At 38.4% G+C, this 16,739-nt stretch overlaps 1 protein-coding gene across 3 annotated transcripts in view; it reads right to left on the bottom strand.

Annotated features, from left to right (window-relative positions):
- Positions 1-16,739, bottom strand: part of PLCB1 (phospholipase C beta 1) — a 694,965-nt gene that overhangs the window by 194,325 nt on the left and 483,901 nt on the right. For all 3 annotated transcript variants that reach the window (XM_059039231.2, XM_059039234.2, XM_059039236.2), the window contains exons 5-7: positions 8,380-8,459; positions 6,343-6,396; positions 5,151-5,226 (exon numbers count right to left, since the gene is read on the bottom strand). In XM_059039231.2, the coding sequence (XP_058895214.1) occupies positions 5,151-5,226; positions 6,343-6,396; positions 8,380-8,459 (210 nt within the window). The remainder of the gene's footprint in view (positions 1-5,150; positions 5,227-6,342; positions 6,397-8,379; positions 8,460-16,739) is intronic.

The following is a 16,739-nucleotide window of genomic DNA, read 5'->3' on the forward strand; positions in this document are numbered from 1 at the left end:
AGAAAATATATTTTGGAGAAATAAGTTAAAATGAGCACCACTGAAAACTCAAGTGAAAGAGTATGGGGAAGATACTTAGGGAAACGCTACAGGCAATTACCAATTCTGTATATTTTAAATAAGGCTGAAATTCACAAAGGTCATTCACCTATTTTCTTTTCCTGGACCTCATGATTTGGTGAAGTGGATAGAATAGATTCATTGTCTTGTTTAAGCAGGAGGAAACTTAAAGTCCGATACTCTTAAGATTGTACCCAAAGTTCAAATACTCTTCTGTGAACCCTTCCTTACCAAACCAGGTAGAGACGACACATTCTTTTTTTGTGTCCACAATCCACCTTTATATACCTTCCTTAGAGCATCCGCCACACAATTTTTCCTTTACTTTTTATATTTCTGATGATCTACTAGACTGTGTACTTTTGAGCAAAGTGACTATCTCTTATTTACTTCCTTTGTGTCTCAAGAACGATGCCCGGCATATAATATGCACCTAATCAATGTCTGTTGGGTGAACCTGGGTATGGGACCAGACCTTAGGTCTTCTGTCTCGTAGTCCAGGACTTGGTTCACCACATCATGGTTCCAATACAAAACAGATTGTCAGTGATTATTTGCTGCCATTGTTATCCAAACTTTTTGAGGGAGAACTAAGAAGATCAATACAGTCAGAATCAGGCCCATTTATTCTAGAAACTACAAAGAATTTCCATACTTTAAAAACGTAGTTGCTTCAATTCCATGCTTGTATACAAAGAATCTCAAAAGGGAAAAGATTAAAAAAAACTTGATGACAGTACTGGTGGCATTTACATTTCCAGATTCCAAAGACCAGGTTATGACATATCCATATGCCAAATTAAAAATAAGAACAGAGAAAAAACTCACATATATATGCATATGAAAAAATACTCAGAGGATAATAGGAATTAATATTTATTGAGGACTTATGTATGTCAAGCATATAGTTCTATGAGCTTTACTTGAATGTTTTCAGTTAATCCCATGTCAACTCTGTGAGGTTGGCATGGTTAGGGACCCCTTTTACAGATACACACTGAATAGATGGGAGGTTACAAAACTTGTCTAAGGCATCAAATTGGGAGGGGGGCAGTTTCTATGTTTTGAAGTAAGGTCGCTTGACTCCTCAACTCACACTGCAATCCAGAAAACTAAATGGCATATCAGTTTTTGGATACTGTTTGTATCTTCTTCTTTATACATTTGTAGATTTAAAAAACAATTCTATAATGAACAGGTATTTAACATTCAGAAATGTTATTCAAAAACATATTAATTTAATTCAGTGGACTTTAATGAATAAGGAGTCCACATACAGATTTTATCTTCACAAATCAATGAATTATTTTCCGGTAAATTCAGGATTTCAACCTATTCTCAGTATTTTTGTTCTAAAGTTATAAATCAAAAGTTGAGACAGCCAGAGAGTACATGAAATAATTACAAGTAAACTACTGATAATGAACTGAATACATAATGTGGTTCTAAAATGGAATTGTGATATTAGTGATTTTAAGAATCACAGCTGAATGAGTAATTATATTTCTAATTTACATTCCGGGTATAAGGCATAGGAGAAAGGCAACCTATTACAGTTATCCTGGGAGAAATTCTTTTGTAAATTTTGTTCATAGTATTCTTTAGTAAAATTTATGGAATTCTTTAAATCCAAAATAATCACTGTTCTCTTTGGTATTACATGTATGTTGATAACTATAGTAAACTTTATTTTATTAAAAAAGTATGGATTTATTCTTATCTTCTTCATTAAAAGATCAGTGCTATGCCAAGACTATAATATGATTCCAAATGTCACTGAGCTTTTTTTCCAAGTTAATAAAGTCTTAAATCAAAGGGAATTCACGCAAACACACTATATTCTGTTCTCAGAAAGTTTGTGAGTAAGGTAGTAGTTTTCTGAATATGGAAAAGTCTTCAAAGTTCTCACTGGAAAATACGTTTGCATTATTAAAGAAGACAGTAATTGCTTTGTCTCTCTTTTTAGATACAGTACTACTTTTTAACAATTAAAGTAACTTTAGCAAGCATTTGAAATCTCTAAAGGAGTACCCTTTAAGGAATGTGTTATTTCAATGGATCATGTTGGTCAGGATACAAGTTCAAGTGCATTAATTATCCCTAACAATGTGCACAAAGATAATGTTTAAAAAATCTCAACAGGATATCCACAGTATTTCTGGTAATGTATCTATTTACAGAACACAATTAAATCTAGTTTGAACAATCACTGGCTATATAAGGCCCCCAGATATGTACTACTGTCTACCATTTAGTAACCTTTTCTTCTGTGGAGTGTTTAAAACACCTCTTGTCAGTATATCTTTGCTAATTAGTGGATATTTTCTAGGGCCACCGTTCTGTAGATATGAAATTACAACAAGGATTTAAAATATAGTCAGTTCAAGGAAACATTTATTTCCTAGCTCTGAAACTGACTTTGGTTTTTAGATCTTTTTACAGCATTGTAATTCTACGAGTCCTCCAACTAAAATATACTTTACTGTGAATAATGATTTTTCAAAACTTTATGATGGAAGTTGATTATATTTTTAAAAAAATCTCCAATTAGTTTTCAGAAAATTGTCATAACATTTAATTTACTAAAGATAAAACTTTTTTTCAATTTAAACTTAACTCCTGTTATTTGAAACTCATTTTCCTTTAAAAATGTCTCCACTTGACATTGGCTTGAAAGTGTGAACCTATAATAGACATAGTGGATTGTAAAAACTCAATTTGTATTTATCGACTGAATTGTCAGAATCCAATTGTTTAGAAAATTGCAATTTACAGAGAATTGATTGATGGATTTGATTTTCTATTCAGCTTCATTTTTCTATTCCTTCTTTCCCTTAGCTAGTTTTATAGTAATAAGTTAACATTTTTGATCTTTTTTTTTTTTTTTCACAAGATGTTATCCAGTAAAGGTCAATTCAGGAGCAACTGCAGAGGAAAAAAATTCTTTGTATGTCTTTCTAAATTTGTGTCTCACACTTTCTTTTCATGCTTAAATGCAGTGGTATTTTTTCAGTTACTCAAACCAGTAAATTTTTTCCAGCCTCAGGGTTTTGCACACATTGTTTTCTTTTTCTGGAATAAACTTCCCTTATTTTCAGTGGCAGCGCTCCATTCCTTTTGTTCATGGCATTCCCCCCAATTTACACACGTCAGTCAAAGTGTTTGACTAGCACCTCCAGAGATTATATGGTCCTTGAATCCTGGGACTGGAACTTCCTTTTGCTTACTACCATATTCTCAGTGATGGAGGGCACATAGTAAGAGCTCAAGCGATATCTGTTGAGTCTGAATGGATAAAGAAGATGTGGTACATATATACATAATGGAATACTACTCAGCCATAAAAAAGAACAAAACAATGCCATTTGCAGCAATCTGGATGGACTTAAGATTATCATACTAAGTGAAGTAAGTCAGAAATAGAAAAACAAATACCATATGATATCACTTATATGTGGAATCTAAAATATGACACAAATGAACTTATGTATGAAACAGAAACAGACTCAGAGACATAGAAAACAAACTTATGGTTACCAAAGGGGAAAGGTGGTGAGGGAGGGATGGACTGGGAGTTTGGAATTAGCAGATGCAAACTACCATATTATATATAGGATAAATAAGCAACAAGGTCCTACTGTATAGCACAGGGAACTATATTCAATATCCTGTGATAAGTCATAATAAAAAATATGAAAAAGAATGTATATATACACATGTATATACATATATATATATAACTTAATCACTTTGCTGTACAACAGAAATTAGCACATTGTGAGTCAACTGTATTTCAATTTTAAAAAAAGAAAAAAAAGGTCAAATAAAAAAAAAATATTTGTTGAATCAAGGACAAGACCTTAACTGTTATATCTTTCCTGCTCTAAAGCATCAAACGAAAGAGCAATAATAAACAAGTTTGACCATTTTCTTTTGCTTTATTAAAGTGAAGGTTAAATGTTTGGGGGCCTTTCCACAGCTCTGCCCAGTGTTTGCAGCATCAGCAGTTTTTTCCACAGATAGCAAGAAACTGATAGCAGAGAGTGACATTTTTTTTCTTTTCTGTTACCGACCAAAGTCGTTAATAAACTTCATTTTTCTGAAAAATATTCACAAAAATTGGCTGATGTAACTGATGCAACAGCTCTCAATACTTTTCATAACTTAACCATACATTTAAGAATGGCTTCTCAACTTCATTCAGTGCAACTTCAATGCTGCCAGCATGTTTCAAGAGACTCAAAGTTTCTTCTTTGGGTATAAGTGTTATTCTTGCTTACTTGTTGCTTAGATACTGGGATAAAAATAATTCATAATAGAAAGGAGTGTTCTGCATATAGCACAAGAAAAAGGTTTTATGCAACAAACCCAGCTATCCCAGAAACAACGATAATTAGAGCCAGGTATGTAGAAATGCATTGAAATGAAGGCGAATTACTTTATTTTAAGTGGTCAGTGTATATTAAGTGCCTCAGATGTATTGGGAAAAAAAAAAAAAAAAGCATCTTACAAGCTTATCCTCTCATCTACTTGACTACCATAGGAGCAAAGTAGGCAATTTTCAAACTGTTTTGATCCTGTACTTCTCTTGCAAAAGCCTTTTGAGAACCACCCTGCAATGTACATAAATATATTTATTTATAAAATGTACTACCATTCTAATTGCTTATTAACTTAAAAATATTAGACCTAGACATTTAAAAAGGAGGATAAGATGAAATTAATATTTTAAAATACTCCCAATCATAATCTGTAATCATTAGCTAATATCTCAATGGACATCAAGAAAGGATTTATAATTAATAAACTTAAATTCTTAGTAACATTAATATTTTTTGACCAGTACTTTTTTTGTATTAATTGGTTATTTATTTATTTTTTTTTTCAATTTGCAAAGGGTCTTTCTAATTGAAAATGTTGGAGTTATGGGACTGAAAGAAACTAATACAGTGACCCCGACATATTAACAAATAAGTCCTATGGACTTCTTAGTTTTAAAAATGTTTGGATAATATTGGGGCAAGATATATTTCAGTATGATTATTCAGGGCTATTTAGCAGTGCTAGTTTTAAGAAGGTAACATGCTCACCCTTGAAGATGGAAGACTACAAGCCTCTAAAGCAGTTTCAACTCGCTTCCGGTCTGCTGAGAACAAGCGGTATATGCTGTGAAGTGAAAGCACACCACGTGAGAGATGCTTAAAAGGCATTTGGATCACACTTGTAGATGATGCCAGCTGAAACATTCCATTCAATTAAACCTCCTTATAATTCATCTTTAGAGAATTAAAAGATACTGATTGTTCTAGCATCAGCATATGTGTTCTGGAGGATCTACGTGGGTGCTTTTTAAAATCAAAGTGCCTAAAAAAAAAATCAATATTTTGAGACAATGGCGATGACCCAGTTAAAAAACATTGCACTAAATGGCCTCTGGTATTGTATTAAGCACTAAAATCAACATCCTTGACAACTCTGTCTCCTTGATGCTACTCACTGCTCTAAAGGTGTACGTTGCTAATATTACTAATAATAAACAATTAATTAATAGTATTATTATTAATAATGTAACATTTTTATGAGCAGAAGCCCACTGGTAGCTAGTAAGTCAAAGGTTAAAGGCTTTTGACTGAACGTGGTCTAGAGATGTGCTTTTGTTGGTGAGTAATTTGGTTTTAAAAAATATAACTTAAGTACTGAACAATTTAATATAACAATTTGGATATTTATGGGTTCTATTGAAACATTAGAAAATCTAAAGTCCAGAGCCCACCAGTCCCACAGGGAATATGGTGGAGTTGAGTTGTCCTTGTCTCCTTGAGACGGTGTTTCACTCTTCAGTTTTCCTTCCTGTTCCTGGCCTACTTCATCATGCATGTTCCCTGCCTGGCTTCTGTTGACATTTGAGTTTGCAACCCCTGCTTCAAGGCTAGTGTCATCTTGGAAGAAAGAGGCATTGTGGTCGCCCAATTTCCATTCCTAGAATAGATCTCAGTCTCAGATGGTCTTTTAGGTTTAACAGCAAGGGTCCCCCATCCCCTCCACCCCCTTCCTGCTTTGGTGTTCTTGAGAATGATGCCACAGGAAGGGGGGAGGCCCAGGAAATCTCTATGAGAAAATAAGCCGCACTGATGTGCATATGGAGTGTGTGGGAGGACAGGGTTACCGCACATTTCCATGCTCCTGCTTGGACCAAAACAGAGCCATGGCATGGATTCACATCTTTGAGAAAAAAATAAAATAAAATAAAATAAAATAATGGGAAATACTCATGAAGCTTACTTTTTGAGAGGAATGCGTCCTTCTGGAGTGACTTGCAGCTTAAGTTTAGTATAGCTGTTGGAGAAGCAGAAAACAAGTGTTTAGTTTTTTTGAAAGCTTTTTATTGAAGAATAAAATGCATAGAAAAGGGCTCCTGCATATGTACAGTTTGCTGAATTTTCACCAACCGTCCAAGTTTCTGCAATCAGCACCCAGATCAAGAAAAAGAATATTATCACCTTAGTAGCATGCCAGAAGCCCCTCTCATGCCCCCGTCCAGGGCCTATCCCCAAAGTGGGAACCATTATCCTGACTTTAAACAACTCAGATTATTTTTGCACTTTACATAATAGAATCACATTCTTTTGTGTCTGGCTTCTTTCACTCAATATTATGTTTTTAAGATCCATCCATATTTTTGCTTTTCATTGTAGATCTTTCACTCTCATTGCTATATGGTATTCTATTGTGTGAATATACAACTAAATTTTTCTCTTCCACTGCTTCTGGACATGTGGATAGAGAGAAGGGGCAGGAGAGCTTACAAACTCTGCTGATGCGTGTGTAAATCGGGACCACCAGCTGCTCATGCTGTGACACAACAATCCCATACCTAGGTGTAGATGCAACAGAAATGCTTACAGTGTGTTCATCAAAAGGCATGTTCTAGAATGTCCATAGCAGCTATTCACAGGGAGATGCCTATTTGAAATGGACATTTGCAATAGATATTATTAGCCAACTAGATGTTTTACGAGCTATAACATGGTATGTTTCAGGTAAAACATCTTATCTCTCTATGTGTCACCTTCGACCAACATTGTGTGGCACAACAGATGTTCCAGAAATGTCTGTTAGAATTTTTTTTTTTTTTTTTTTCGGTACGCGGGCCTCTCACTGTTGTGGCCTCTCCCGTTGCGGAGCACAGGCTCCGGACGCGCAGGCCTAGCGGCCATGGCTCACGGGCTTAGTTGCTCCGCGGCATGTGGGATCTTCCCGGACCAGGGCACGAACCCGTGTCTCCTGCATCGGCAGGCGGATTCTCAACCACTGCGCCACCAGGGAAGCCCCAAAGACAATTTTTTAAATGAGGAATAAAGGAAGAGGGGAAGGGAGAGACACATAGGAAAGGTCTTGAAGGTGACAAAGTAAGGAGATGAGATGATGACATGAAAGAGTATTTAAGTGAAGACCTGTGAGTATTGACTAACAGTAAAAGGATTTCATAGAAGAGTATGAAAGAAATGTGGTCTGGAGTCTTTGGTCTGGAATGATGGGTATGTCTTATAGAAGAAGAGAGAAGAAAGTTATTAAATAAAATAGAGGACCACCTAGTAATGTTTCTGCTTGTGGTTTTCATTTCAAGGCTTCCCAAAATCCCGGATACCCACTGTTTCCAAACTGAACACAACCAGCTTTCCTAGCTGCTCATCTGGCAGAAATCATTATTTTCCTTGGTCAAATAAATTTCAGAAAGACTGTAATTTGAGAGCAACTGGGTAATCCTGATTTGCTTTCTTTCCTTTCCTTTTCATTCTGCTCTTTCCTCTACATCTTCTTTCTCTTTTCTTACTAACAGTTTCTGTGATTGTCTATAAGGACAGGAATCAGGACATCAGCCTATTGATTTAAGTAGCATCTATCAGAAATCTTAGATTCGAGAGAACTGAGTCCCATATGTTGTTCATTCTCTTCCTCAGGTTAATAATTGATACAACACAGGCAGATGTAGGGCTGAAGATTCCCTGAGATGAATAATTTTTGGTTCTGAGCACAGCTGCCAGGATTTAGAAGTATCTGCTTACTGTGTGTCAAAGGCATTGACATTCAGGCGAGCTCAGCGTAACCCTGATGTGTGGCTCAGAGGAAAGAACGATCTTTCTTGGAAGTCTTCCAGTTTGAAACGGTGGACATATCAGCTCTCTAACAAGTCCCAGAGGGAAATTTATGTTTATCAATGTGAGAAGCCGGTGCAGCATAAACAAAAGACTCACAAAGGAGAAAGGAAACTGATTCAGATGAAGCAGCACCCTTAGCAATAAAATTAGAGCTACTTACGCTTTTTCCAGAAATGCATCCCTGGACATGTTTTGGGCCAGCAGGTTTGTTGCCAGACTGAAAACTTCATTTGTCCATTCCTGAAAAATGTAAATCACACTTGCATTAGCTTAACTACTGTACAGTCATTAGACGCATGTTTTTAGCTAGGCTACTAGGAAGACAAATTAGTTCAATTTGTATGCCTAAGGGTTTTGGGTTTTTTTCCCCGCTTTTATCCTGTAAAAATGACATAATTAAATTCAAATCCCTCAGTGATTACTCCTTTCCTAAGGAAATATTCTTTACCGATAAACAAAATTTTATCTGCTTTTAAAAATCACTACAGATAGAGACGGCTTAAAGATGGCGGAAGAGTAAGACGCGGAGATCTCCTTCCTCCTCACAGAGACATCAGAAATACATCTACACGTGGAACTTCTCCTATAGAACACCCACCGAACGCTGGCAGAAGACCTCAGACCTCCCAAAAGGCAAGCAACTCCCCCACACACCTGGGTAGGGCAAAAGAAAAAAGAATAAACAGAGACAAAGAATAGGGACGGGACCTACACCAGTGGGAGGGAGCCGTGAAGGAGGAAAGACTCCCACGCACTAGAAGCCCCTTCGCGGGCAGAGACTGCGGGTGGCGGAGGCGGAAGCTCCGGAGCCGCGGAGGACAGCTCGGCCACAGGGTGCGGAGGGCAAAGCGGAGAGATTCCTGCAGAGGATCGGTGCCGACCGGCACTCACCAGCCCGAGAGGCTTGTCTGCTCACCCGCCGGGGCGGGCGGGGCCGGGAGCTGAGGCTCTGGCTTCAGTCGGATCCCAGGGAAAGGTCTGGAGTTGGCAGAGTGAAAACAGCCTGAAGGCATTAGTGCGCCACGGCTGGCCAGGAGGGAGTCCGGTTGAAGTCTGGAGCTGCCGAAGAGGCAAGAGACCTTTTCCTCCCTCTTTGCTGCCTGGGCGCGAGGAGAGGGGATTAAGTGCGCCGCTTAAAGGAGCCTCAGAAGCGGGCGCGGAGCTGCCGAAGAGACAAGAGACTTTTTCTTGCCTCTTTGCTTCCTCGGGTGTGAGGTGAGGGGATTAAGAGCACCGCGTAGAGGAACTCCAGAAATGGGCGCGAGCCGCGACTGTCGGCACGGACAGTAGAGACGGGTGTCGGACGCTAAGGTTGCTGCTGCCACCACCAAGAGGCCTGTGTGTGAGCACAGGTCACTCTCCACACCGGCCCTCCCGGGAGCCCGTGCAGTCCGCCACTGCCGGGGTCCCGGAATCCAGGGACAGCTTCCCCGGGAGAACGCATGGCGCGCCTCGGGCCTGTGCAGCGTCACGTCGGCCTCTGCCGCCGTGGACTCGCCCCGCCCCCGTGCCACTCCCTCCCCCCAGCCTGAGTGAGCTGGAGCCCCCGAATCAACTGCTCCTTTAACATCGTCCTGTCTGAGCGAAGGGCAGTCGCCCTCGGCCGACCTACACGCAGAGGCGGGACCAAGTCCAAAGCTGAACCCCAGGAGCTGTGCGAACAGAGAGGAGAGGGGGAGGTCTCTCCCAGCAGCCTCAGAAGCGGCGGATTAAAGCTCCACAATCAACTTTAAGTGCCCTGCATCTGTTGAAAACCTGAATAGACAACGAATCATCCCAAGTTGAGGAGGTGGACTTTGGGAGCAAGATATACTATTATTTTTCCCTTTTTTTTCTTTTTGTGAGTGTGTATGTGTGTGCTGCTGTGTGAGATTTTGTCTGTATAGCTTTGCTTTCACCATTTGTCCTAGGGTTAGACCGACCCATTTTTCTGTTTTTTTTTTTTTTTAAAGGAAATTTTTCTTCTTAATAATTATTTTTTATTTTAATAACTATACTTCATACTACTCTGTCTTCTCCCTTTCTTTCTTCCTTTCTTCCTTCCTTTCTTCCCTCCTTCCCTCCTTTCTTCCTTCCTTGCCCCCTTCTTTCCTCCCTTCCTCTCTTCCTTCCTCCCTTTCTTCCTCTGCACCTTCCTTCCTTCCTTTCTTGCTTCCTTCCTTCATTTCTTCCTTCCGTTCTTCCTTCCTTCCCTCCCTCCCTCCTTCCTTCCTTTTCTTTCCTTTCTATTTATTCTACCTTTTATTTTGAGCCGTGTGGATTAAAGGTTCTTGGCGCCCCAGCCAGGCACCAGGGCGGTGTCCCTGAGGTGGGAGAACCAACCTCAAGACACTAGTCCACAAGAGACCTCCCAGCTCCACGTAATATCAGACGGCGAAAATCTCCCAGAGATCTCCATCTCAACACCAAGACCCAGCTTCACTCAAGGACCAGCAAAGAACAGTGCTGGACACCCTATCCCCAACAAAGAGCAAGACAGGTCTACAGCCCCATCCATTAGCAGAGAGGCTGCCTAAAATCATAATAAGGTTACCAACATCCCCAAACACACCACCAGACGATGACCTGCCCACCAGAAAGACAAGATCCAGCCTCATCCACCAGAACAGAGGCACTAGTCCCCCCAACCAGGGAATCTACTCAACCCACTGAACCAACCTTAGCCACTGAGGACAGCCACCAAAAACAACAGGAACTACGAACCTGCAGCGTGCAAAAAGGAGACCCCAAACACAGTAAGATAAGCGAAATGAGAAGACAGAAAAACACACAACAGATGAAGGAGCAAGATAAAAACACACCAGACCTAACAGATGAAGAGGTAATAGCCAAGCTACCTGAAAGAGAATTTAGAATAATGATGGTGAAGATGATGCAAAATCTTGGAAATAGAATAGACAAATTGCAAGAAACAGTTAACAGGGACCTAGAAGAAATAAAGAGGAAGCAAGAAACGATGAGCAACACAATAAATGAAATGAAAAATACTCTAGATGGGATCAATAGCAGAATAACTGAGGCAGAAGGACGGATAAGTGACCTGGAAGATAAAATAGTGGAAATAACTACTGCAGAGCAGAAGAAAGAAAAAAGAATGAAAAGAACTGTGGACAGTCTCAGAGACCTCTGGGACAACATTAAACGCACCAACATTCGAATTATAGGGGTCCCAGAAGAAGAAGAGAAAAAGAAAGGGACTGAGAAAATATTTGAAGAGATTATAGTTGAAAACTTCCCTAATATAGGAAAGGAAATAGTCAATCAAGTCCAGGAAGCACAGAGAGTTCCATACAGGATAAACCCAAAGAGAAACACGCCAAGACACATATTAATCAAACTGTCAAAAATTAAATACAAAGAAAACATATTAAAAGCAGCAAGGGAAAAACAACAAATAACACACAAGGGAATCCCCATAAGATTAACATCTGATCTTTCAGCAGAAACTCTACAAGCCAGAAGGGAGTGGCAGGGCATATTTAAAGTGATGAAGGAAAAAAACCTACAACCAAGATTACTCTACCCAGCAAGGATCTCATTCAGATTTGATGGAGAAATTAAAACCTTTACAGACAAGCAAAGGCTGAGAGAGTTCAGCACCACCAAACCAGCTCTACAACAAATGTTAAAGGAACTTCTCTAGGCAAGAAACACAAGAGAAGGAAAAGACCTACAAGAACAACCCGAAACAATTAAGTAAATGGTATTAGGAACATACATATCGATAATTACCTTAAATGTAAATGGATTAAATGCTCCCACCAAAAGACACAAACTGGCTGAATGGATACAAAAACAAGACCCATATATATGCTGTCTACAAGAGACCCACTTCAGACCTAGGGACACATACAGACTGAAAGTAAGGGGATGGAAAAAGATATTCCATGCAAATGGAAATCAGAAGAAAGCTGGAGTAGCAATTCTCATATCAGACAAAATAGACTTTAAAATAAAGACTATTACAAGAGACAAAGAAGGACACTACATAATGATCAAGGGATCGATCCATGAAGAAAGAAGATATAACAATTGTAAATATTTATGCACCCAACATAGGAGCACCTCAATACATAAGGCAAATACTAACAGCCTTAAAAGGGGAAATCGACAGTAACACAATTATAATGGGGGACTTTAACACCCCACTTTCACCAACAGACAGATCATCCAAAATGAAAATAAATAAGGAAACACAAGCTTTAAATGATACATTACACAAGATGGACTTAATTGATATTTATAGGACATTCCATCCAAAAACAACAGAATACACATTTTTCTCAAGTGCTCATGGAACATTCTCCAGGATAGATCATATATTGGGTCACAAATCTAGCCTTGGCAAATTTAAGAAAATTGAAATCGTATCAAATATCTTTTCCGACCACAATGCTATGAGACTAGATATCAATTACAGGAAAAGATCTGTAAAAAATACAAACACATGGAGGCTAAACAATACACTACTTAATAACGAAGTGATCACTGAAGAAATCAAAGAGGAAATCAAAAAATACTTAGAAACAAATGACAATGGAGACACAACGACCCAAAACCTATGGGATACAACAAAAGCAGTTCTAAGAGGCAAGTTTATAGCAATACAATCATACCTTAAGAAACAGGAAACATCTCGAATAAACAACCTAACTTTGCACTTAAAGCAATTAGAGAAAGAAGAACAAAAAAACCCCAAATTTAGCAGAAGGAAAGAAATCATAAAGATCAGATCAGAAATAAATGAAAAAGAAGTGAAGGAAACAATAGCAAAGATCAATAAAACTAAAAGCTGGTTCTTTGAGAAGATAAATAAAATTGATAAACCATTAGCCAGACTCATCAAGAATAAAAGGGAGAAGACTCAAATCAATAGAATTAGAAATGAAAAAGGAGATGTAACAACTGACACTGCAGAAATACAAAAGATTATTAGAGATTACTACAAGCAACTGTATGCCAATAAAATGGACAACCTGGAAGAAATGGACAAATTCTTAGAAATGCACAACCTGCCGAGACTGAACCAGGAAGAAATAGAAAATATGAACAGACCAATCACAAGCACTGAAATTGAAACTGTGATTAAAAATCTTCCAACAAACAAAAGCCCAGGACCAGATGGCTTCACAGGCGAATTCTATCAAACATTTAGAGAAGAGCTAACACCTATCCTTCTCAAACTCTTCCAACAGATAGCAGAGGGAGGAACACTCCCAAACTCATTCTATGAGGCCAACATCACCCTGATACCAAAACCAGACAAAGACGTCACAAAGAAAGAAAACTACAGGCCAATATCACTGATGAACATAGATGCAAAAATCCTCAACAAAATATTAGCAAACAGAATCCAACAGCACATTAAAAGGATCATACACCATGATCAAGTGGGGTTTATCCCAGGAATGCAAGGATTCTTCAATATATGCAAATCAATCAACGTGATACACCATATCAACAAACTGAAGGAGAAAAACCATATGATCATCTCAATAGATGCAGAGAAAGCTTTTGACAAAATTCAACACTCATTTATGATAAAAACCTTGCAGAAAGTAGGCATACAGGGAACTTTCCTCAACATAATAAAGGCCATATATGACAAACCCACAGCTAGCATCGTTCTCAATGGTAAAAAACTGCAACCATTTCCACTAAGATCAGGAACAAGACAAGGTTGCCCACTCTCACCACTCTTATTCAACATAGTTTTGGAAGTTCTAGCCACAGCAATCAGAGAAGAAAAAGAAATAAAAGGAATCCAAATAGGAAAAGAAGAAGTAAAGCTGTCACTGTTTGCAGATGACATGATACTATACATAGAGAATCCTAAGGATGCTACCAGAAAACTACTAGAGCTAATCAATGAATTTGGTAAAGTTGCAGGATACAAAATTAATGCACAGAAATCTCTGGCATTCTTATACACTAATGATGAAAAATCTGAGAGTGAAATTAAGAAAACACTCCCATTTACCATTGCAACAAAAAGAATAAAATATCTAGGAATAAACCTACCTAAGGAGACAAAAGACTTGTATGCAGAAAACTATAAGACACTGATGAAAGAAATTAAAGATGATACAAATAGGTGGAGAAATATACCATGTTCTTGGATTGGAAGAATCAACATTGTGAAAATGAATATACTACCCAAAGCAATCTACCGATTCAATGCAATCCCTATCAAATTACCACTGGCATTTTTTACAGAACTAGAACAAAAAATTTCACAATTTGTATGGAAACACAAAAGACCCCGAATAGCCAAAGCAATCTTGAGAACGAGAAATGGAGCTGGAGGAATTAGGCTCCCTGACTTCAGACTCTACTACAAGGCTACAGTAATCAAGACAATATGGTACTGGCACAAAAACAGAAATATAGATCAATGGAACAGGATAGAGAGCCCAGAGATAAACCCACACACATATGGTCACCTTATCTTTGATAAAGGAGGGAAGGATATACAGTGGAGAAAAGACAGCCTCTTCAATAAGTGGTGCTGGGAAAACTGGACAGCTACATGTAAAAGTATGAAATTAGAACAATCCCTAACACCACACACAAAAATAAACTCAAAATGGGTTAAAGACCTAAATGTAAGGCCAGACACTATCAAACTCTTAGAGGAAAACATAGGCAGAACACTCTACGACATAAATCACAGCAAGATCCTTTTTGACCCATCTCCTAGAGAAATGGAAATAAAAACACAAATAAACAAATGGGACCTAATGAAACTTAAAAGCTTTTGCACAGCAAAGGATACCATAAACAAGACCAAAAGACAACCCTCAGAATGGGAGAAAATATTTGCAAATGAAGCAACTGACAAAGGATTAATTTCCAAAATTTATAAGCAACTCATGCAGCTCAATAACAAAAAAACAAACAACCCAATCCAAAAATGGGCAGAAGAACTAAATAGACATTTCTCCAAAGAAGATATACAGATTGCTAACAAACACATGAAAGAATGCTCAACCTCATTAATCATTAGAGAAATGCAAATCAAAACTACAATGAGATATCATCTCACACCGGTCAGATTGGCCATCATCAAAAACTCTAGAAACAATAAATGCTGGAGAGGGTGTGGAGAAAAGGGAACCCTCTTGCACTGCTGGTGGGAATGTAAATTGATACAGCCGTTATGGAGAACAGTATGGAGGTTCCTTAAAAAACTACAAATAGAACTACCATACGACCCAGCAATCCCACTACTGGGCATATACCCTGAGAAAACCATAATTCAGAAAGACTCATGTACCAAAATGTTCATTGCAGCTCTATTTACAATAGCCAGGACATGGAAGCAACCTAAGTGTCCATCAACAGATGAATGGATAAAGAAGATGTGGCACATATATACAATGGAATATTACTCAGCCATAAAAAGAAATGAAACTGAGTTATTTATAATGAGGTGGATGGACCTGGAGTCTGTCATACAGAGTGAAGTAAGTCAGAAGGAGAAAAACAAATACCGTATGCTAACACATATATATGGACTCTAAGGGAAAAAAATGTCATGAAGAGGTTAGTGGTAGGACGGGAATAAAACACAGACTTACTCGAGCATGGACTTGAGGATATGGGGGGGGGGTGGGCTGTGACGAAGTGGGGGAGTGGCAGGGACATATATACACTATCAAATGTAAATTAGATAGCTAGTGGGAAGCTGCTGCATAGCACAGGGAGATCACCTCTGTGCTTTGTGACCGCCTAGAGGGGTGGGATAGGGAGGGTGGGAGAGAGGGTGATGCAAGAGGGAAGAGATATGGGAAAATATGTATATGTATAACTGATTCACTTTGGTGTAAAGGAAAAACTAACACACTTGTAAAACAGTTATACTCCAATAAAGATGTTTAAAAAAAAAAATCACTACAGATAGAGACCTGGTATGTTGCCTTTAATAATCAAGTATATTTTATTCCTTTCCTTGCGTTATAAACAGATAAAGAGTTTAAAATATAGTCAATTATCTTTTCAACACACCTGCAAATAAGATCTTCCTATTTTACTACTCAAGTCAAAGCAGCTGTACCAGGAACTCTTTAAATGTTAATTACAGTTCTAGAAATTCTCTAAACTAGGTGCAGTCACAATGTCATACAATATCCAGTACTGTCTCTCCCCTGCCCCCTACCCCTGAGCTGAGTCCATTCCTTACTGCTGACCTAATCTCAATCCCTACCTCACACCATTCACCACTGATCTCTCTTGGCTTCCAAGAAAATGGGAAAGAACAAATCTACAAAAAATAGTTGAAATTCCATTCTGGGTGATGATTTTGAACACACAATTAACATTAGGGCTGAAAAAAATAAGAGAAGATGACATAAGAGCTAAGTAATGTAATCATCTGATGTTGTAGTTGACTTGGCTCCCTCCTCAATGAAATCATGTTTTTTTAGTTCAACAGCTTTTCCACCTAGTTTTGTTATTTCTACAATAGCTTTGTTGGTCTTTTGTGTTTTGCCTCCTGATTTAAGGCCCTGATAATACGCT

This window comes from Kogia breviceps, chromosome 14 (genome assembly GCF_026419965.1).
Source record: "Kogia breviceps isolate mKogBre1 chromosome 14, mKogBre1 haplotype 1, whole genome shotgun sequence".
Lineage (NCBI taxonomy): Eukaryota > Metazoa > Chordata > Mammalia > Artiodactyla > Physeteridae > Kogia > Kogia breviceps.